We start from the raw sequence: 22,738 nt of genomic DNA on the forward strand, positions 1-22,738 counted from the left end.
AGTTAATCCTTCAACAGCTTTCTGAAAAGGAGCACCACCTCTGGGCTCTGCCTCAAAGCAGCAGGTGGCCCATTGAGGGCAACTCACTGCACTTTTACAGGTCCCATTCTCCAAAGACAGTAATTATTCTTGCATTACAGATGGAGAGGCTGAATCACTACCAGCCAGCTTGCCCCAGGCCCGAAAGCAGGAGGAGCTGGCCCTGTGCAGGTGGGCAGCGAGTGGTACCCTCTGCTCACCTTTTGCTCTCCCGGGGGCTGCCGGTTCAGCTAGAAACCGAAGAGCTTCTAGATGACGTTTTCCTCTCCTCCCACTGAATCAGCCTTTTATTTACTCTTTGGAATGCAAAGTAACAGGACACCCTGTGAGTTTTATCTCTCTCCCCATCTTTTGTATCGCTGTGGAAGTTGCCGGACCGGATTGGATCGGAGGTTTTAGCTGCAGACACGGTCGGGGTGGTTTCGGGGCTGTCTGGCAGGAATCTGGGTGGGAGGGCACTGTAGGTGCGAGCCTCGCTGGGAGCAGAATCCTTCCAGCCACACCGCAGGGAGGAAAAGCCTTTGTCGCTCTCGGAAGCCGACCCTTCACCGGTGTGGCCGTGTGGATGGCTGCTGCTCCTTTTCCAGCCTAGAATTCTCAGGAACTGCCTCCACCAGAAGCCTTTTCCCCTGCAGGCAGCCTGCCTTCATTCCTTACGTAAGCAGCTGTCTTTTCCTTTCCTTCACTGGATGTGGATGGCATTCCCAGGGCTGGGAGCTAATGCGGAAGTATCCTACCTGTTCAGACCACGTTTGCCTCTCTGCCACTAATCCCTGTCTCCTCTGGGACTCTCCTGGGGGTCGAGCTCAGTGCGGTTTAGCTCTTGGAACTTGCATACGGTTCTGACAAGACGGACTCGGTTCCCAGATTTCAGCGGTGCCTGAAGCCACTGCTGTCCTTCCTGCTAAAGGCGTGTTAAGCCTCCGCTTGCTGCTCTCCTAGTGCTGTCGGGGCCAAACTGATACGAAGAGGCAACGTGAGGAGGAGGAGGAGGAGGAAGAGGAGGAGGAGAAGGCATTTCTTGGGTGAACTGGTAGAAGTGGGAAGAAACAGAGGCTTTCCTGCCGACTGCTGCCATTGCACGTGGGTAAGTGGCTTGGTCGTTATGCTTCAGTTTCATCTTTCTCCATAGTGACTTGGCTGGGCTCAGCATCCTTCAGACAGACCAGAGAGACACATGGAAGTGTCCTACCACAAAAACACGTGGCACACTGCTTATTGGGAATTGCTGCTTATTGGGAATTGCTGCTTTGGTGTTTTGGGACTGGACAGTGCCCAGAAGCAGGGCACCCTCACCTCCCGTGGTGCTTCAGCCATCACTGCAACACAGCCACGAAGTAAATCATTGCAGCAAGGAACTGGCAGCAAAGAAGCAGGAATCTATCATTTAGGGCTCTAAACTGGCTGCCTCCCAGCTATACGGTATTTTATGTTGAGCACGTGTATTGCTTTCTTTTTTTTCCCCCACAGTGATTGCATCCCCTTGTTCAAAGAGCCGGTTGGGCTCATGAATTACTTTGTAAAATGTCAGTGGCTTGATGACAGGAAACACAGGGCGTTCACAGCACCGTGTGAAACCAGGAGCTGTGGATCTTGGAAGGAGACACCGTAGACCTCGGAGAGTGCGCCTGCGTCTTGCCCTCAGCAGGCACATCCCAGAGCCTGGCACCTGCCTGGAGATGAATTGAACAGGAGAAATTTGCAGAGACAAAGAGCAGCGGGTTCAGCTCGGACTAGCTGCTTTGTACCTACCACCTGCTGTTTCATGGGGGTATGGAGTCAGGCTGTAGCACCAGCAGGCAGCCGGGCAGGGAGTGGCTGTACAACTGGAGTGCTGGGCAGGGCTGGGCATCAGCTGGGGAGCTGAGAGCAGCTCCTGACATCAGCCAGCCGGGTGGTTTCAGCAGGCTGACTAACAAAGCCACCTTTTGAAGGGAATACCCTAAATCCAGACATACTTCCTGCTGTGCGTGCTGCTCAGCGAGCAGGCGGGATTCTGGTAGCTGCTGAGGGAGCAGGGAAGGTGATGGTGGAGGTATTTCTTTAAGAGCACTGATGTGACATTGTATTTTTCACCTAGAGAGAAAACAGCAGGATCAGAGACCTGAGACCATCTCTTTTTTTCCCCCCAGAGCAACGCCTGCAAAAGGGACGCAGAACTTGCGCTCCGCAGGAGACATTTTAGAGCGAGGGGAAACAAAGGTAACCCAGCCAGTGTTACCTGCCTGTGGCGTGCGAATCGGTGGGCAGCTCCTGTCACACCCGCACCAGAGTTCTGGGCGATTCACATGTTTGGGTGTGGAAAAAATCAGTTTGTGCTGGATGCAGTTGGTGTAAAGAGGTTCAGATCAGCGGTGGGATGGCCCGTTCAGGCTTTGCGTGTTGGTACAGACTGTCGCGTGTAGGACAGAGAAGGTGAGAACCCTTCCAAGAAAGATAATATTGCTCCAGCTGTTTTAATCTTGACTTACTCTGGAATGTGAGAAGCCTAAATATTGGAGGGAGGAAGGAAGTCATCTTTCCAAGAAGGGGAGAATGATGGAGTAAGACAGCATCAGGAATGCAGATTTCGGTGTTAAAAGTCCTCTTTCAGACCTGCATTAGAGCGTTCTCAGAACCCAGGGCTTTGCTGCTGGTCCCTCCCTTTCTTCTCTGGGGGCACTGTTTAATATTATACCGTGCCGTCCGCGGGAGCTGTGGCTGATATGCCAGCACGAGTGCTGAATTTGTGCCGGACTGCCTTGTGGCTTGTCATTTGGCACCTGGTCTCCTCTGTTTGGTTAAGAGATGGCTTATTCCTAAAGTGCTGTAGCCTAGCTGAGAGCAGGTTTCAGGCTGGGATAAAGGAAATATTTTGCTTTGGTGGCCTCGGCCTACCAAATGTTTTGGGGAACAATGGGCTTGAAAAGTGCCCGTGCATGCTGGAGAGGTGCCCTCTTTGCAGCAGGGTTTCAAAAAATGATTGTCCCCTGAGATGGGGTAAGACCTTAGGTACATAAAGCTTAGCCCTGGAAACTCTTCTGTACACAACTGCTGGCAAGCCCTCCTGCCGACTGCGAGGTGGCTTGTGTTGGGAAAAGATTTTTGTGGTTTCATTTACTAAAGCAAAGCACGTGGCAAAAGGGTCTCCTTGGATGATGCAGAGCCTGCGTGGGGCTTTTGGGCAGGGCTTTTCAGGTGCGACGTTTTCCTTAATTTCCCTGTGGATGCTGGTGAAGCAGGAGAGGGGGGGTCACAGCCGGACACGGGAGCGTTGGGGGACCTGTGGGGTGTTTCCGGCTTCCTGCACCTGCCTGGAGCGCGGAGAAGGAGGAGCTGGGCACTGTGCCGAGCCGTGCTGTGCCGAGGCAAGGAGCAACCGTGCCATGGCGGCCTGAGCCGGCACGGCACTGCCCTCGCCATGGAGCAGGGCCCCACCGCTGCTGGCATGAGGTACAGCGCCCAGCTGCAGGTGAGAGCGGCACCCGGTGCCGGGGGGGCTCGGCGGGGCTCTCCCAAAAGCGGTCAGCCTTTTGCTGAGCTGCCTCGTCCTCTGCTCACTCTGGTTCCTTTGAGCCTCGCGGGGCTGCTCGGGATCCCTCGGGAAGCAGGAGATTCCCACTCCCCCTCTGCTGTTGGGTGAGGTCAGGAGAACCTGTTCGGGGGATGCTGCCGAGCCCAATGGAGCAGGAAAAGAAAGACCAGCTCTGGGAAAGTGGAGGTCCCTGCCCGCCGCAGTGCAGCCGTCTGTGCCGGCGTTAAGGCTGCCTCGATGCTGGTGTTGCCGTGGCTCTTGACGGTTTTGATTTTGGCTTAAGCTAGGTGCTGGGGATGTGGGTAAAGATAAACTATGTGTAGGTGAACTGTTTGCAGCGCGTGGGGCCGGGTTGTTTAGCAACAGATCTAACTAAACCTGTTGAAGCCGTCAGGAGGTCTGACTTTAACCGAGGGCTCTGGGGCTTCGTTAATTAACCGATGCGTTACCAGTGTGCTTTGAAACTTGAGCGAGCCTAAGCTGTAGTCTTGGCTTTTTGTCTTTCTGGCTGAGGGTCGGGCAGGGACTGTTGGTTTTGGGTTGCATCTCCAGAGCCTGTTCTGTGCCACAGAGCTGTTTCAAAAGTGGGCTTTTAGGTTAAAGCATGACAGCAGCGCTTCCCAGCTCAGCTGCAGGCTGTCTGCTGGCCGTCTCTGCAGCCAGCTTTAGCAGTTGTTATCTGGTAGTGGCAAAGGAGCCAGTGGTATTGGCACCCATCAGAAAGCTGGCCTACAGCAAGAAAAGGTTTCCCTTGCCTCCACCCCCGCTGTCTTGCCTGTGTCAGGGCTGCGGTGACTCTCTCATCATCAGGAGATGCTCTCGCCGATACCATTCAGCTCGAGCTTCTTGTTCCCCGGCTGGGTCGGGGTGACACTGTAGCGTGCAGCCTGCTGCCCCCGGCCCGGCTTCTCCCTCTGACAGAGGGCAGGTTCTCACGTTACGCAGGGCTGTGTGCTCGAGTCAGTCCCTTCACGGTGGGACAGCGGCGCGCCAGGTCCTTTGCCTGGTTCTGGATCAGTTTTCCCCCCGCATTGGTTTGAGAGGAGCTGATCTGATCCAGGACTTCCCCGAAGACGGTACCTGCCCTCCTGACAGTAAGCAGCCTGAGGAATTTGTCCCTTGTGGACCGACTGTTGTTGGACTTGGCTCCCTATAAATGTAACAGTGGAAGAACTGTGAGTTGTTTTGCAAGGACTGCATCTCCTCCTGAGGTGGAGAAGGAGCTGTGGCAGTTCTTGGGCACAGTGAGGAGAAGCTGCTTCTCTTCCTCGGAAAGATGCGGGGCTTTTGTGTCAGGTAGTAGTGGGTGGGTGAGCAGCTGCTCGGGCCAGTTTTACTGCTGTCGGTGCCAAAAGCAAGCAGGGATAAGGAAGGTGCAATGAGAAAAAAAGCTGAGGCCAACCAAGGGCGCCCCAGACCTTTGCTCAGCAAACAAAAGATCACTTTGTAAAACCACTGAGGGAGCAACGAGAGTTTTTTTAAGGGCTCTTAAGGGCTTGGCTGTGGAGAAGGTATCTGAGCAAAGGTTCTCGCCCTGCCTGGGGTGGAATATGCCGTTTCCATCCAAAGGCCACCAGGGCTAGCCTTGCAAATAACCTGCTGCTATATCCGGGCGATAGGCTGGGGCAGAGCAGGGAGCCGGTAACAGGGATGGGTTTGCCAGGGAAAGGCTTCGCCAGCTTGGAGATGCAGGTGTTTTCCCTCCTGTTCCTCCAAACATTCAAATGTCATGGGCCAGATCCGCCTCCAAGCTGTAAAGGTCGGTGAGGAGCATGGGCGAAATGTAGTGATGAGGTGGAGGGTTTCATCGAGGTCTGGGGTGCAGCTGGTTTTGTTAAGCTGCTGGAGAGCATTTTTGTTGCACGGACGGTGCTTTCTGTGCCAGGAAAGATATAAGAGTGTTTTAAATAAGCTATTTGCATCTGTGGCATGTTTCTCTTCTGGTCTGGGAATGTGTGTTGTAGGGAGGAATTTCATGGCTCATAGCTACGTGGATCAGGCCTGTAAGGTGGTTTTATTTCTAGCTTTATTTCTAGCTTTATTTCCCACTTCTCCTCAAGAACTGCTAAGACTTAAGCATAAACGTCTGTGCTACAACACAAACACAAATCAGAAGCGGGGTCGCTTTTGTGGAGCTGCTGCGTTGCACTGAGAGAGCTGCACTGATGAGCCTGGTGCAGGGCAGCAAGCCAAGCCCGTGCTGTCCTGTGCAAACATTAACTTCAGTTTCTTCCGTAATAAACCTAAAGGAATTTGGTTTCTTGTATGACTCAGGATGGTCACAAGGCGATTGAGTGCTGTAGTGGATTGAGCTCGAAATTGGTGTGTGAAAACAGGTGTGTGTGACTCGTGTGCACTTGCCCTCTGTGCCTGGAAGGCAGACAGTCTGGAGGACTCCGCATCCTTTGTTTCCTGCTCCATATTCCCCTGTTAGTCCTGACGTCACCATTTGATAGTGTCATTGCCCTTAATACAGAACCGAAGATGAAAAATAATACGCTGGTGAAGTATTTTAACATTAAACAATTATGAAATCGGTGTTTTACTTCCCATGTTGGGGCAACGCAGCACAGATATGCCTTACAAGAACTTAGATCTTGGTGTGCTGTTTCCCTGTTATTTCTTACCGAGAATAAGAAGGGAATAGAGGAAATTACTCTTACCAGATCTCTTCCTGGAGGAGTGTTGGGTTTTGCAGCAAGAGTCGGGGCAGGAGTTGATCTCAAGAGCTGGTAGCTGCGCTTGAGCTGCTTGGGTGAAGCGAGTTGCACGCTGGGCACACCATGTGTCAGCAGCTTCTAGATTTATTTATTTTTTTTTATTGGAAGCAGGCTGTTTCCCCTTATGCCAGCACCACAAAGCTGGCATTGGCTTTCAGTACAATCTGGGAAACCTCAGGGTTTGGAAAGATAACTTTCTTGGCTCTTTCTGCCCTGTTGATCTCAAAGGCTGGGGTGTCCCAAGCTCTGATCCCGGCTCGCTGGCCGTGTCCCGAGCTGGTTGATGAGTCGATAGGTTTCATTCCTCACATTTCTCATGTAATATTTATTTTAGTTTTTATTGAACACCACCTGAGGCAGGTGTGGCTGGAAAAGGGGAGGTGGGAATTGCCTCTTGGATACACAGGCTGGGATCTACAGGGTGTAATTACCAGCAAGAGTCTAACCGCGTAGTTGGATGACTCTGCTTCATCTGAGACCTCCCGGGGCCACCTCCGACTCGGTGTTTTATGGGTTCCTTTTCTGGGCTGTGTACGTTAGTGCCAGGCAGTGGGTCTTCTGCAGTGAGGCTGCCTTGGTTGCCCACCTGCCCCTAACCTTCTGTGATCTGTACAGCTTTGGCCCCGAGCAGTCCTGTGGCGGGGCAGAGTCTGGAATATGGCAGAAGTCAAGGGAAGCAGCTGAGTCTCCCAGCTGCCTGGTGCTGGACAAACAAATTATCCAGTCCTTCTGTGGGTCAGGAGCCAGAGAACCCAGATGCAGACACTGAGTGAGAGGTGGCACGTCTGTTTTGGAGGAGAGGGGAGCAGTGAAGGCTTTCGGTGCCTGGGACACATCACACTGTCTTGCTGGAACCGCCAAACGAGCCAGAAATCAGCCTCCGTGGGCTGATCCCAGATGGACCCCCACTTTGTACGCATCCCAGAAATCTTGCTGGAGAGCCATACCCTGTGGCACATCCTACCCTTTTTGCAATCCCTCTTTGCAGGGGGGGGGGGCATCTCTGCTTTCCAGAAAGCATCTCCAGTCCAGTCTTGGCTGTGGTAGCTCCCACCATGCCTGTGCGCCCGCTGAATTTCCTGCTGACAGAATTAGTCACTTCTGCATCTGGTTTGTCCAGTCTGGCAGAGTATGGTTGCCGTCTAAAAATATATCGTGTGGTTGACTTACGGAGGAGGAGGGGGAAGGTTTGCTTAAGCATAGGACTTCTGAGGTGTCTGTGTGCAGGAGACCTGCAAATGTGATAGAAATCTGTCTGTGTGCGCTCCTTTTCCAAGTTCCCTTATGGAGTTGGTACTCCCGGGGAAACCGAGGCACAGCAGAAATGTCTTTCTGACCCTTTCACTTGATTGGCATGTGTCTTTCCTGCCAGGGCACCACGTGGCTGCAGCAGTCACACCAGCCAGGCTGACGCTGTGACCAGAAACCTCTGACAGTGCCACAGGGAGCCCCGCCGTGATGGTGGTGGGGAGGGCAGAGCGAGGAGGAGCAAGAGGAAGTAACCGAACCTGTGACTAAGGCGGAGAGAATATCAAGGAAGGTTTTCTGTTAATAATGTTTATTGGAGTAGTTTCCTTGAGAAGGGCAAGTCAGACCTTGAGTCACTTTGGGCTAGAGATGGTTTCTCGGGGAACCACGGGCGAGGTGAGAGCAGGATGTGCGGACAGATCCTGTCGGGTTTACATCTGCCGTTGGGACGGACTGTTCGGTACATGCGAGGGAGATGTGCAGTGACGGTTAGCTGAAGGAGATTGAAGTTGCAGCTGTCTTTTGCTTGACTGAACTATGATCTTTCAACCCTGCCTTGCTTCTGATTCCATCTGATTTTTGCTTAACTTAGAGGCTGGTGACCAGCCCCGCAGAGGAGGTATTTTCCCGACGGGCAGGAGTGGTGGCAGCGAAGGGGACGTGCAGCACAGTGAGGGCGCAGAGCAGAGGCTGAGCCGCTTGCGCGCAGCCGACTCGGGTGCTGAGGTCAAATGGGAGCTTTTCGTGCTGAGTGTGGGCAGGGAAGATTCAGCCTCTTACTCCAAGGTTGGAACACGGCCTGTCTGATTCCCGACCTGATTTGGCATTCCGGTAGTGCTTGTGGGATGCTCCAGATTCTTTGCCTCGTGTTGAGGAGAGTTCGCAGGAATTGCTGTTGCTAACCCAGGCTGCGAGACACGCAGCTCTTCAAAGCAGCTGCACGCAGGTGTCCGAGTTGGCTGGGGAATAGAATGGCGTACGTAAGGTATGAGGATGGTGGAGGGGGGGATCTGCAACAGAGAACTGAGGGCAGGGAGGGAAACCTCTTGGGATCCAGGCTCATATCTGCCTCTAGTCACCGGGTAACTTCTGGCAAGTAACAGTGTCAGTGATTGCTTATGCACTTTGTACGGGAGTAATAAGAAAAATAACCTCCCTAGGAGTCCCCACACTCCTTTCATTTCTCTTGGTGCTGTGCTTGTCACTGCTGTCTCAGCTTTGGAGCCAGAACAAACTGACAGAGGCGTGCTATAAACTCTAGCAGGTTTAGGATCTTTTTTCCCAAGAAGAGCGGTGAAATTGTCTAAAGAAAGATCAGACAGTGAGTTTTCTTGCCTAATTTCCTTTGGTCTCGCTGCAGCTGCTGGAGCAGTGTGTGCCTTTGTATGCGTTGGAGGCGGAGGGGAGCTATCTATTACCTCTGATTTAATCATGCTGATTAGTTGCTCCTGTCTAAGAGTTTTCTCTCTGCAAAGACATAACCTTTAGCTCGAAGATGATGTTAAAACACATCGGCCACAGCGTTGTGCAGTCTGGCTTTGTGCAGCAGTATCTCCTGCTGGCAGCTGAGCCCCGTTTTCGTCTGGCAGTTTGGGAAAACTGAACTTGGGGATTTTGCAGAGGACCGACAGTACCCTCAGCCGAAGGGGATACTGTCTCAAAATAGGTTTTTTTCTGCTCTCCCGGTAGCCAGAGGAGACCCCATTTCATTGTGCTGCTGCTGCTACCCCTTGTAATGCTACACCTCTCGTACAAGAAGCGTGAGATCCCTCTTTCAGGAGAGGAATGCCATCTAGCTGAACTCAGCCTGCCAGGGGAGTGTTATTAAGGCCAAGATTTATCAGCTTGGGCCCACAAATTGTTACTCAGAACACGCAGAGATGCTGTCTTCCCCGGTGAGCTGGAGGCAGGCCGGTCTTCCTCGCTGACCCCAGGAAGGCTGGCAAAGCTGCTGCGGCGTGAACAGCTACATCAGTGTGTGTGTATACAGATATATAGATAAATGAAAAGGCCCTTGGGGCTGTTTTTCTTGCCACAGGCTCCTGCAGATGTTAGAAGAGAATGAAATACTTTTCTTTCTGCTCACAGCAGCAATGTGTGGGAAGTCCTGGGAAGGCTTGGCACTGCCAGGTGGGCGATAGGAGATGCTTGTGAGACTTGTGGCCTGTTTCTTTTCTTTACCTGGTTTAGGAGGATTTTGCATGGTTTGGAAACTGATGGGAGCCAGACGGTGCATCAAACTCCAGGCAATCTTGACTTGGCTCGCAGAGTTTCTTCGTTTAGAAAGTCTGTATGTGTTTAAGCTTTATTTTGTGGGGGTTCTGCTCTCAGGTTTCCTTGGATTATATTTTCAAGTTCTTCCTGTATGATCACAGAAGGCTAACTGGAATCAGAGCATCCCCCGTGGGATTGTCCTCTGTGGTCCAGCCGAGTCTTTTCTTTCTTCTGGTGGTGGCTGGATGTTGGTTGTAGAAGCAGCCTGGCACCTGGGAGATGCTGTGCTTCACGTCGGTTTCTTTCTGCAGTAAATCTCCCAAATGAACGAAGGCTTCCTTCCCTGTGCTGTAGGGGAGAGCTGTCGAGTGATAAACTCAGATTATTCTGAGAGCAGATGGTTCAAAAGCTGGTAGGTTGTTCTGGTCTTGACGGCCTTCTAGTAAGTGTTTGCAGAGGAGGAAGGTGCCTACCACTTCCCTTTCTGTTGTAAAGGGCCTCTGGCAAACGCTGCGGGGAGGAGAGGCTTTGGTGTGGTGTGGAGGGTGGGAGGACAGGTCAGGGAGCGGGTGAAGAAAAGGGCAAAAGGAGCCAGGGAATGGTGCGAGTGGGAGCCGGGCTTTCCTGCAAAGCAGGCTCGGGAAAGGCGATGCGGTGGAACCATTGCACCGAAGGGAAGGAAAGTGTAGCGAGGGCGTCTGCAGGAGAGCGCGGAGGGCTCAGAGGTCCCTCTGTCGACAGGATCCCCCTTTGTTTTCCCTGTTTTCCCTGTCTTGAGAGCTTGTGAGATTTGCATCCAATTAACCCGAGTTGTTAGCATATGTTTGTGTCAGCCCTGGCAGCATCTGACCCTGTGTCCTGTTTGTGGCGACGCTACCCCTTCCGGAGCACGGGGATGCCTGTGAATGCAGCAAATCTGTGCTGGCTGGTACTTTGCCTTGTGGCATCCTTGCTGTGTGTGATACAAGTTACAAGTGATTACAAGTGATACGGAGCCCCCGAGTTGCCGGGTTCGCGGTAAGACTCGGGAGAGGGGAAAATGGGAAGGTGGTGGCTGGAAAGGTGAGGCGTCCTCATGGTTTGGGCAGTTTGCTGCAGGCGAAGCGCCCTTCCTGCCCGGAGGAGGCACGAAAAGAAAGCAGAAGATGTGGTCTGCTCTCCCGGCACGCATTAGCCAGCTGGGGCGAGGAGGGGAAGTGCTAGGGGAGCGGGTGCCGATCTGGGCCCCCGAGGATGCTCTGGGCTGTGTGGGGTCCTCTGAAAACATCTGGATCTGCAGCTGCCCTGGGCCCGAGGGACAGGTAGGAAGGAGGGACAGGTAGGCAAGCGGGGCAGGGGATGGAGGGCAGGCAAGCCGAAAGTGCGAGAAAGTGAAACCCCGAGGCACCGAGGGTTTCGCAGCCGATGCAGGGCTCTGTGCTGTGACAAGAGACCTTCCTCTTCCTCACCCGGCCCCGTGTGGGGCGGTGGTGGCAGAGCGCTGTGCCCGACAGTTGTCATTCCTCATTCCTGGGCGGCTGTTTTAGGGCTCGCTCTTCATTAGCCAACACGTCCTGTCCTGAGAGCCTGGGGGGTGTCTGTGGCCATCTGAGTGTTTTGGTTTATTTCTTTGGGTGGGTGTTTGCGCGGAACGGAGAATCCCAAGCAGAAATAGGGGAGTGCTGTGTGGGCCCAGGAGACGTACAGAGAGTTGCGCACACGTAAAGGAAGTGGCTCGGTTTCTTCTTTTACGGGAACACTGTTGATAGCTGTGCCCCACGAGCTGCAGGTGACACACCTGCCGCATAGCGAGCGCTTGGCAGGGGTGACTTTTGTCTGTGATTTCATCTGCCGGCAGGCAGAGATCCTGGAGGTTGTGGGCGTCTGACGTACCACCCTCACGGCGGGGTGTGTGGCCTTGCCCCTGAGCCTGCTGGAGCTGCTGACCTTGTGTTAGACCCAAAAAGGAATTAGGTGTGTGCAGGAAAGCAAAGTGAAAGCCTTCAGGGTTTGTCCTGCCGTGGGGTGGCTGCGGAGCTGCCGGCGTGGAGGTGTGCCGTGTGCTCTCCGTGTTGGGGAGCTGCTGCGTGCAGGTAGCTCTGCTCTAGGCTGCTTTGTGCTTGGACCTCTCCAAACCAGGCTTTGGGAACAGCCTCTCCACCGTCCTGCCTTCTCTCCTCTCCTAGGACATGAACAACCTGGAGGAAGGTGTGGAGTTCCTCCCTGCCATGAACTCCAAGAAGATGGAGAAGCGCGGTCCGAAGCGGCGGGTGGTTGTCACCGTTGTGATCGTTGTTTTCCTGCTCATCTCTCTCATCACCGGCCTCCTGGTTTGGCACTTCAAATGTGAGTATGATGTCTGGTGGGTGGTGGTGTGTAGGGTGATATCCTGGGACCATATCCACGTGGAAAAGCTTTGTTATCTGGTGTTGCTCACACGTGACCTCTGTAGCTCTGGGAAGGCTCTGGGAAGCAGGGCAACACCTTTTCCTCCCCCCTGCCCCAGCTGCTGTCACTGGGGACCTGCTATGTCACGGGCCCAGCCCAGACTGCTCTTCCTGATGCCAAACCATTGCCTTCCAGACAGGAATGTGGCCGTCCAGAAGGTTTTCAATGGCCACTTGCGGGTTCTGAACTGGGACTTCCTCGATGCTTATGAGAACTCCAGCTCGCCGGAGTTCGTCATGCTGGCCAGGAAGGTGAAGAGCACGGTAAGAGGTTTCTTGCATCCCTCCTCCTGCAAGCAGAACTTTCTGCTCCTGCCTCGTGGTCACAGGGATCTTGTGTATAAGACTGCATGGAGCTTTGTCGCTCCTCTCAGCTCTCCCTGCCTGTCGTGACACACTGGGCTGGGTGCAGGGAGCCTGCCTTGAAGCTGGGTCTTGGCACCACAGCTCCAGCCCAGTGCCGCGGCGTCTCCCTGCCTCTGCAACCCGGCGTGTGCCGTCGGAGGCTGCCTGCGCAAATCCCAGGGTCGGTGGATGAGTCAGGGCTGGGAGCTGAGGCAGGGGGGTGTCTGCCCTCTGTGCTGAAGCTGTGGCTGGTCTTGCCTTTCCCCTCAGACTCAGGTACTCGTTGTGCTTCCCCCAGGGAAGAGCGGGGCGAGCTGAGTCCTGTCGAGCAGGCTGTGGCGTGCAGCTCTGGGCGCTTCTGGGACTCTCAGCTCTCCCTTTCCTCTCTTTGCCCCCTGCAGCCAGCGATGCTGATTTTCCATAGCAGGCTTGATGCTCTATCTGTCGCTAGCCTTTCCCCTCTCCTTGCTTCTAGACATGCCGAACACCCTTCTTTAAACCTTTCAGGTGGAGGAGATCTACAGGAATCATGCAGATATTGGCCCTTACCACAAAGAGACAGTGATAACTGCCTTCAGGTGAGTGTCAGGTGCTGTCTGAGCCCTGTCTGGGAATGGAGGAGGGTGATGCTGAGGTGTCGTGCAGCCGTATACCCTCATACCTGGGCTGCTGGGGATGGAGACACCTCAGTAGTCACCCTGAGTGACACTGCTGAGGGGTGGGCAGGGAAAAGCGACCTGAAAATGCACATTGTTTTCTGCCAGCCCTCATCACTGTATGCTGAGGGAGATGTCTTGGGGAAATCTAGGTATGGTGCATCAGAGAGAGCCCTGTGAACTGCAGTGGGTGGTGCCTGGCACCTTTGAAAGGGAGTCCCCAGGCTGGCAGGGGCCTTTGCTGGGCACAGTTTGCTTAACTTGTCATTGGGACACCCCCTTCCCCGTGGCCATCCTCCAAAACCGGCTCATCAAGTAGCCTGGCTCCTTCTTCTACTGCTACTTGAGCCCTCCTGTCTGTCCTTGCTCTCACCCCATAACTGCCCCTCCCCTGCAGCGAAGGCAGCATCATTGCCTACTACTGGTCAGAGTTCCTCGTCCCCAAGTACCGGGCGGAGAGTCTGGACAGGGCGATGGCAGACACGCAGAGCCTGATCCAGAGGTGGAACCCCCGCCTGCGCAACCCCATGCTGAAGGTGGAGTCGGTCGTTGCTTTCCGTGAGTGCTGGTTCTGCTGTCCCTGGGTCTCTGTGTGGCACTGGGGCGCGTGTCGCTGGAGGGGTAAGCTGCCGCTTGCAGCCCTCCCCGGGGTGCCTGGGGCAGCGGGGACCGCTGAAGGGTGAGTGTAAGGACCCGGCTTTCACAGCACTGCTTTGATGGGCTGAGCATGCCCAGGGGATGCTGCACAGACCCACTGCCCCTCGCTGGAACGCTCTGTGCTCCCCTCTGAGCCCTTCTGGAGAGGGACAGGGATGAATCCTCCCTCCTGAAGAGGAGAAGCTTGATCGCTTGGCTCCCCAGAGCCCAGGCAGGAGCAGCCTCACCCTGGCTCGCAGGGACAGAGCCCACGAGCAAGGCCAGATCAGTGTGGGTCCTGGGGACAACTTCAGCTTTGTGCCAGGGACTTTCCACAGCCCAAAGGATGTGACACCACCTCTGTTTTCTCCTGCAGCTGCCGACCCCAGCATAGCTTACTCCGCTCGGGACAGTAAGTACAGTTCTTCACTCTCGTAACGGCCCCTTTGCGGTGGTGGTTTCCCCCGCGGGAGGGGGCAGGGGCTGAGCAGGGGTGCTGTGCATGCAGGCAGAGCACGGCGTGCTGCTCGGGGCTGGTTTGAGCTCGGCCAGGCTGCGGCACAGCCCTTGCTGTTGTCCAGCAGTGGCACTTGGCTCTGGCTGCCCTTTCCCGGTGTGTCACTTTGCAGAGGGATGCTGATGCGCAAGGGACAGCCTGCGGCCAGGGGAGCCGTGACCAGTGCTGACCAGTGCTGCGTGACCAGTGCTGACCAGTGCTGCGCTCAGCATCTCAGGGAGAGGCAGGGCAGAACCTCCTGCTTTGCCTTGTTAACTCTTGGCTGCTCTCCCGGGCAGAGAGCTGCATGTTTTCCCTCCACGCCAAGGAAGGGGAGATCACCACTTTCACCACGCCGGGCTTCCCCAACAGCCCGTACCCCAACAACGCGCTCTGCTACTGGACGCTGAGGGCGGACGCCAACGCTGTCATCAGCCTGACCTTCAAGACGCTGGAGCTGGAGCCGTGCACGGATGACAGTGACTACATTAAGGTGTACAACTCCCTGAGCCCCGTGGAGCCCCACGCTTTGGTCAGGTGAGTGTCCCCGTTGGGTTCCTGTGCAGCACCGAATCCTGGCGTGGTTCTAAGCACTCCTGCTGGTAACTGAGCTCCTGCCACCCTGCTTGAGGCTCGCTGTGCCTAATGGATTTCGTCCTTTACTCCCTAGGCTCTGTGGGAATTACGCCCCTTCCTACAACCTGACCTTCCTGTCCTCCCAGAACGTCATGCTCGTCACGTTGATTACCAACAAGGAGGGGAGATTCCCTGGCTTTAAGGCTGAGTTCTTCCAGCTCCCAAAGATGAAAGGTGAGCAGAGGCCTTGGCCCGGTTCCCCCCACCTCTCCCTGCTGCGGGCAGCTGAAGAGGGAGCTGTGGCTGTGGCTGTGGGCAGCTTCCCCGGGGTGCTTCCAGGGCTGGGATTCATGGAAGGAGGTCACATCTCAGCTCTTGGAGCTTGCCTTGCCCACAGTGCTCTTGGCTGCTATAATGATGTCCCCTGAGGAGGCCAGAAGAAGAACTGTGGATTAGACATGCAGATTGATGTACGCAGGGAGCACCTAAGTGATCTCCTGGGTTCTCTCCAAGCCTTGGAGCAGAGCTGCTCTCTCCAGTGATTGACTTAACCTTGTTAGAGACGGTTGCCTCGGCCTCCTTTCCTGCCTCGGGTGATAGCCAGCTAAGGCTTGGGAAAACCACATCTCTTTGAATCTCTAACCTGTTCCTACCTTCCTGCTAGTCTGCGGTGGGACTCTGAAAGGAGAGAGCGGCACCTTCACGACTCCCTATTACCCAGCACACTACCCCCCGGTCACGGACTGTGTCTGGAACATAGAGGTGAGGACATGAAGCTTGCTCGCTCGCAGCAGATGCTGCCCAGAGGCTTAGAGTCTGGTGGGACTGTGGGGAGGCTTCGGGAGCTGGTGCCGAAGGCAGAAGAGGCTGCGAGGGGCCTCAGCCCTGTGTGTGAGGCTCGCTGTAGCCCCCAGTAGCTGGAGCATTACGCAGAAAGCACGAGAGCACGTGGGCTTTGGGCCAGGCCAGTCGCTTGCTGGCAAAACTGCTGCTGGGGGAACCCTCCTGCCCGGGGAGAACAGGCACTGTCAGCAGAGGTCTGGCTTCAGCCCTGCTCTCTGCGCCTGTTTGATCTGGGTTCCCAGGGCTGGCGAGAGCTGTGGTGACTTTTGGGAAGGTGTTTCTCTTCCTTCTGGGAAGTGAACTTCTTTCCCTTATCAGTAATTTTCTGTCCTCCCCCAAGACACAACCCTTTCCCCTGACCATCCTCCAGAAAGCAACACAGCACTGACTCTTGCTTCCTTTTGCAGGTTCCTTCTAAAAAAAACGTGAAGGTGCGTTTCAACATGTTCTTTGTGCTGGAGCCCGGGATCCCAGTCAGCTCCTGCACCAAGGACTACGTGCAGATCAACGGCACGAGGTAGGTGTCAGGTGCTGTCTGATGCACCGCGTTGGCCCTTGGGGTGCTGGGGCTGCGTGTAGCTATAGAGCGCCCGGTGCTTTCCTTAAACTTGCTGCGGGAACAAGTGTGCCGGTGCTCTTTGGGATGGGGGGGGAGGCAGGAGGGTGCTCGGGAGTGACCTGCTCAGTGCCCCGTGGTGAGAGGGGAGACACACGCTTGGTTGCGGGGGTTAGATCCTGGGTTTGTGGCGTGCTGCAGCTGAACACCCCACCCCGAGCGCTGTGGAGCGTGGCACTGCATGCCTCGCATGCAGAAAGGCAGAAACATCTGGTGTGGTTTTGCTTGAACGAGCAAATCTCCATCGTTAGGGTAATTGCGTTGCATTCTGTGATGCATCTACTGTTTAATTTACGGTTGGCTATTACACAACCTGCTGTAAGCTGGGCTGAAAAGACAACTTGGTACTGCGTAGGGGAAGTGATCCGTCTTGTTTCACAATATTTTGGGCAAGGGAGCTGACCCTTCCTTGAAGGGAGAAGGTTTCAAAGCCGGCACCTGCACCTGTGGCTCTGGCTAGTTCCTGCGGTGGTGCCTGCCTAGGGGATTCCCACCAGCCTGCGGTGGGATGGGGCCCTGCAGCCTTGGGCTGGCAAATCCCGAGACACGGTGGCTCTGAGATCAGAGGTGTCGCTGTGTCAGGCAGGGATTTGGACGATCTCGCTCCCAGTCGCTTCCAAGGCCACAACTTGGGGTTTGCGACCAGCCTGAACCTTCTGCCAGCAGCAGCAGCATTCAGCTCCTGCGCGCGGGCCTGGAGGGGCGGTGGGCTGGGGTGGAAGCAGAGCTGCCGCCTGCCCCTTCGCTCTCTGGGCGTGCGAGGGACCTTCCGTTTGCGCCGATGGGGGGCTCGGGGGTGGAGGAAGGTTTGCTCGGTGCTGACCTGCAGCACTTCATTCGCCTCTGCTCTCTCTCCCTGCAGGTACTGCGGGGAGCGTTCCCAGTTTGTGGTGGCCAGTACTACCAACAAAATAGAGGTCCGGTTCCACTCAGACCAGTCCTACACAGACACTGGCTTCTCTGCTGAGTACCTGTCCTACGACTCCAGCGATCGTGAGTTGAAACGCTGAGGCTGGGGGGCAGAACTGATCTGGCTCTCCCTCTTCTGTGCTTAAGCTGCCGTGTAAACTGGGAAGCGTACTTTCCCGGGGGGATAGGAGCATGCCTTATTTTCCATGCAAACCTCCTTGTATTCCTCCTCTGTTCTGAGGGAAAAGCATTGTTAATGCTGGGTGCTGTAAGCAGGCACAGGGAGCGTGGTGTGCTTTGGGGAAGGGACGCAGAGGGGACGGCTGGAAGGCTCACGTGTTGTTTTCTCCCTTTCCCCCTCCCAGCCTGCCCTGGCAAGTTCGCCTGCAACACGGGCCGCTGCATTGACAGGAGCATGCGCTGCGACGGGTGGCTGGACTGCGTAGACGGCAGCGACGAGAGATCCTGCGGTGAGGCTCCTGCGTTCCTTTGCGGCTGGTGACTGGTGACTGACGGGAAGGGCCGCGCCGCCCTGGGGTGCCTGGGGGGGGAGGGGTTTGCTCTGGGCTCATTCTGGGTGATGTCCCGTGGCGCTGAGGCTTTGCAAGTCACCTGCCGCCCGCCTCGCTCGCTGGCACCGCCGCTGCCTTGTTCCCCCGGGCTGCCCTGAGAGGCGCTCAGTGTGGGAGCCAGTTTGGGATCCTTTCCCAGCGTAGGAGTCGTGCTAGCCTAGCCCTCTCCCAGTGGGATCTCCCTCCCTTTCCAGTCCCTCCCAGATGGGAATGTGTTTTCCTATGCCATCCTCCGGACCGCAGTGGGTTTGGCTGAGCTGGGTGCTGTGCAGGGGCGCGTTGTGTTACGGAACGGGGCGGGTATTGCGAGCACCTTTGGAAAACCCATCTGATCCACAGGAGTTGTTTCCTTGTGCAACAAGTTTTCCTCTTGGATTAGCAGAGCTAGCCCATAGGTAACGGTATGGTCCGGGGTCTGCAGTTAATTAGAGAGGAGGGGATCCCCTGGTTCGGGATCTCGTTCCCAGGGTAGGGGCTCTTTTCTGGGGAAGAGTGTGCTGCCGGCCTGGCTGCCAGCACCGGGATCCGGGTTCCTCAGGTGCATCCCACCGGTGGCAGCGATTGCTTTGCTGAAGTGGTTGCCCCTGGCTGTCCTGCTGTAACGTCAGCCTTAGCCTTAACTGCCCCAGGCGTCGCAGATCTCCAGATAGTTTTGTTCCCCAGAAGAGTGGAAATACTGTGCCGTAGCCTAAGCGCGCTGCACGCGTACATGTGCATTGTCCTGAGCCGTTTTCTGGTGTGCTTGCTCCCACGCGCTTGCATGCCTGCTGGGAGAGCTGCCCAGGTTTGCCCGTCACGCTGCGGTGGATGCGATGGCGGAGGGATCACTGGTGACCCCGCAGGTGCCTTTCCAGGTGTCTCCCCTGATTCCTCGCTCTCCCTTTTCAGCCTGTACCGACCAGCAGTTCAGGTGCCAGAACGGCTGGTGCAAGCCCAAGTTCTGGGTCTGTGACAACGTGAACGACTGCGGCGACAACAGCGACGAGCTGCAGTGCAGTGAGTAACGCACCCCACAAGGGCTGAGGGCCTGAGCGAGGCGAAGGGGGTGGTGGAGGCTCACGGAGCGGAGGGAGGCGAGTGCCGTGCTGGGAACAAGCAGGCAAGAAACCCAAAGCAGCGGCCAGCTGCAGGGCCTCGCCTGGGGCAGCTTCCTCGAGCGCACGTGGGAGCCGCGAGAGCTGGAAGGAGAGAAATGAGGATGAGCAGAGGTGTGGGGAAAGAAAGGGCTGAATAAATGGGCGGTGGTGGTGTGCAGCTTGGAGAGGAGGGGATCAGGGATGCAGGAACGGGCGTTTGTGTGTCGTAGCTGCGGAGGCTTTCCTCCTCCGGGGAGAAGGGAGATGGACACAGCCACGGGTTGGGGGTGCGGTGGGATTGGTGCCCGGCCGTCCCTCAGGAGCTGCTCCTTCCCCAGGCTGCGCAGCTGACAGCTTCAAGTGCAACAACGGGAAGTGCATCCCCGAGGCACAGAAGTGTGACGGCAAGGACGACTGTGAAGATGGGAGCGACGAGGGCAGCTGCAGCAATGGTGAGGGTGGGCTGCGGGGGCACCTCCCCTCCAAGGCAGCCTCCTACGGCTGCCCTCGGGGCTGGGCATCCCGGCGCGTTTTTTTTCACGGGGTGGCGATTTCCTGGGGATGGACAGAAGAGACAAAGGCCTCATGAATGGTGCAACCTCCCCAGCACGGGGGCTGACCCCTCTCCCTCTGTCCTACCCGCAGCGGTCCCCGCGATAGTCCCCTGCACGGAATACACGTACAAGTGCCACAACGGGCACTGCCTCAGCAAACAGAACCCGGAGTGCGACGGGGAGCAGGACTGCGAAGACAATTCTGATGAGCACAACTGCAGTGAGTACCCTGGGGAAGGGGGCACCTGGGTGTCTGGGCCCAGAAACACTTTCTTTAAGCATCTCACTTAGAGAAGCACTGCAGTGGGGTGGGGAGAGCCCCGGGGTGGTTCTGTGTGATAGCTTGGTCTGAAAATAGCCAAGCTGTGTTCTTCAGCAGCTTGCGGAGTGCCACAGGATCATCGAATCGTTCATGTTGGACAGAACCTTTAAGATCGTTGAGCCCGGCTGTTGTTCGGGAGGGCTTACACAGATAATGTGGGGGTTTGGCTGCACGTTGACAGGCTGGGCAAGTAAATACTTTAGCAAATTTAGCATTTGTGTTCCTGTGCTGATAGCATTGGCCCTCCCTGGCCTGGGGAACGGGGCACTTGCACTGTAGGAGGCATCGCGGAGGAACAACGGGGAGGTGCTGGATGGCAGCAGGAGTAACCAAGCACCTCTCCTCCCTCCCCAGACTGTGGGATCCGCTCCTACATAAGGAAGTCGCGGATCGTCGGCGGGCAGAACTCGGACGTGGGAGAATGGCCGTGGCAGGTCAGCCTCCACGTCAAGGGCCAGGGCCACATCTGCGGCGCCTCGCTGATCTCCGAGAGCTGGCTGGTGTCGGCGGCGCATTGCTTCCTGCAGCTGCAGGGCATCAGGTATGGTCAGGGAAGGAAAAAACCCCAACAATTTGTACAGGCATTTCTCAGGGAAACAGTTTCAGGTGGCGTCTGTGGGCCTCACCCTGCCCTGTGCTGTGTGCCCCGTGCAGGTACTCGGAGCCCAGCCTGTGGACGGCGTACCTGGGCCTGACCGACCAGGGCAACCGCAACGGTGCCAACGTGCAAACGCGGAAGATCAAGCGCATCATCTCCCACTCCTACTTCAACGACTACACCTACGACTACGACATCGCCGTGGTGGAGCTGCAGACCCCTGTCACCTTCTCCTCCGTCGTCCAGCCCATCTGCCTGCCCGATGCCACCCACAACTTCCCCGTGGGCAAGGACCTGTGGGTGACTGGATGGGGAGCGACCATGGAAGGAGGTGAGTGCTGGCGTCGCCTTGATGGATTTTTGCTTGTGGCTTTAGGGAAAAGGGGGGCTGCCTGGACAGAGTTTAAATACATTGGCTCGTCTCGTGACTGGAAGTGAATGGGACTCCTTTGGGAGCACACAAAGCTCATGGGTCCTGCTGGAAAAGGGGGTTGTTGCAACGCGGATTGGCTGGCAATTAGTTGGTCATTCAGAGCCCCAACAGGAGGGAAATGCCACCTCAAAATTCTGTGCACTTTTTTTACTTACGCTGCTCCCCTTCCTCGCAGGCAGCGGAGCCTCCATCTTGCAGAAAGCAGAAATCCGGCTCATCAACCAGACCGTGTGCAACGAGCTGCTGACGGACCAGCTGACGCCACGCATGATGTGCGTGGGCATCCTGACGGGTGGCGTGGACGCCTGCCAGGTAGGCCAGCGGCACGGTGGCACTCGGGTTCGGGGCTGAGGAGGAGCCTTGGTTAGGAAGGCAGGCCCTTTGCTCAGCCCTTTTTATTATGGTGCCTCCACATTTGATACGCAGCAAATGAGGAGGATCCACATACAACAGGCAGCACGTTGTGTCAACGCGTGACTTAGTCTCTCGGGAGAACAGCGCAGCCACGCTCGAGTTTATCACTTCGTTAGCAAGATAGGCCACTTGTTTAGCTCTGTGCTGTGGCTCTCCTTGCCACACTTAAATACTTGCTTCAGGGAATGGGTGGTGAGGTGAGGCTGGTTTATTGCGTTGGTGCTTATGCTACTGTTTGTTTCTGTGCAGGGAGACTCCGGGGGCCCACTGGTCAGCGTGGAGCCCAGCACTCGGATGTTCCTGGCCGGCATAGTGAGCTGGGGCGATGGCTGCGCTCAGAGGAACAAGCCTGGAGTCTACAGCCGGCTCACCAGCCTGCGAGACTGGATCAAAAAGCAGACGGGGCTCTAGGGCCATGGACGCCGCTGGCTGGAGCCACTTGGTGCTGCCCCGTCCTCCCGGCAGCGCACAGCCTCTACTGTGAACACTGACCCTCCCTCTACCTCGCTGCAAGTGCCTGGGACTCCGTGTGGGTACTGAGTGGCCAGAGCTGATGGTTTGGCTTAGCCCTTAGTACTGTTCTCACATCTCAACTTAGAAATCCATGGTTGGAGTAGGAGAGATTGTCCCTGGGGGGTCAGCTAGCACAGCTCCCCCAACCGACTTGACTGACCAGTCATTCAAGATGTATAGGAAACGTTTTAAAAAAAAAGAAAAAAACCAACAAACACTCGATGTGTTTAGAGGCAAACTTTATTGGGACGGGTTCCAGAAGGAAGCAGTCTGTATCCTGAAACTCTCCTTTGTTTGCTTCCAAACTGCCATCCGCACCCCTTTCTCTGGTCTTCAGTCATGGGGGGGTGGGAAAGGGGAGTTCTCGCACTGGTTTGGGGGGAGCCCCTTGGGGGTCCCCTCCCCTCACAGTGTCCCATGCCCTGGTCTCCTCCTTCCGTCCTCTGTCCCCATCAGCTTCTGGTCATGCCGAGCCCAGGGCTGGGGGGCTGAAAGAGCAGAGTTTGTCTCAGCCCTGGTGGCACTCAACCCGAGGGAGGCAGTGGCACGCAGGTCCTGGCACTGCCACGCTACACCGCAGCTGCTCAGGAGTTGTGCCACACTGTGCCCCTTCCCCTTGTGCTCCACGACGAGCAGCAGGGCTTCCCCAAGCATGGTCTGGGGGGCTCCTCTGCAACGACACCAGGGGTAGCTGTGCCAGCCACCAGACTCTACGACCTACCTTACTTTTGTAGAGAAAAAAAATGCAACGATGTGACTCATGAATGTGCTGATTTTGTTTCTTTTTTCCTGTTCCTTCCCCTGGCAGAGCACGCTCCACTTGAGCATAGTTAGCCCCTTCCTTGCCTGTAAATACCTTGTTTTGTAAAACTATGTGGAGTGGAGATGCTCTAATAAACGAGGATATTTTCTAACGCTCTGGCTGGGTGGTTCCTCACGACCTTCTGCACAAGTGTTGCGGACCTGGGAACCCTGCAGCACAGCTAAGCGGGGAGCTTCGGTTCCCTCCTTGCCCATC

The 22,738-nt window shown here is 55.9% G+C and overlaps 1 protein-coding gene across 3 annotated transcripts; it reads left to right on the forward strand.

Moving 5' to 3' along the window:
* The first annotated feature begins 35 nt into the window (after positions 1–35).
* Positions 36–22,634, forward strand: ST14 (ST14 transmembrane serine protease matriptase). 3 transcript variants are annotated; one of them, XM_040616178.1, is made up of 19 exons: positions 36–1,126; positions 11,901–12,060; positions 12,298–12,425; positions 13,014–13,084; positions 13,560–13,720; positions 14,175–14,210; positions 14,594–14,831; positions 14,965–15,104; positions 15,535–15,632; positions 16,121–16,230; positions 17,192–17,322; positions 17,604–17,708; positions 18,699–18,806; positions 19,225–19,338; positions 19,532–19,660; positions 20,117–20,303; positions 20,417–20,691; positions 20,969–21,105; positions 21,457–22,634. In XM_040616178.1, exons 2-19 carry the CDS (start codon positions 11,904–11,906, stop codon positions 21,616–21,618), a joined length of 2,487 nt encoding a protein of 828 aa, XP_040472112.1. In that variant the 5' UTR covers positions 36–1,126; positions 11,901–11,903; the 3' UTR covers positions 21,619–22,634. The 3 variants fall into 3 exon arrangements, with proteins under 3 accessions (XP_040472112.1, XP_040472113.1, XP_040472111.1); XM_040616179.1 differs by lacking the exon at positions 36–1,126 and adding an exon at positions 3,161–3,216; XM_040616177.1 differs by lacking the exon at positions 36–1,126 and adding an exon at positions 3,372–3,490.
* The last annotated feature ends 104 nt before the right edge of the window (positions 22,635–22,738 follow it).

This window comes from Falco naumanni, chromosome 16, assembly GCF_017639655.2.
Source record: "Falco naumanni isolate bFalNau1 chromosome 16, bFalNau1.pat, whole genome shotgun sequence".
In the NCBI taxonomy this organism is placed as follows: domain Eukaryota; kingdom Metazoa; phylum Chordata; class Aves; order Falconiformes; family Falconidae; genus Falco; species Falco naumanni.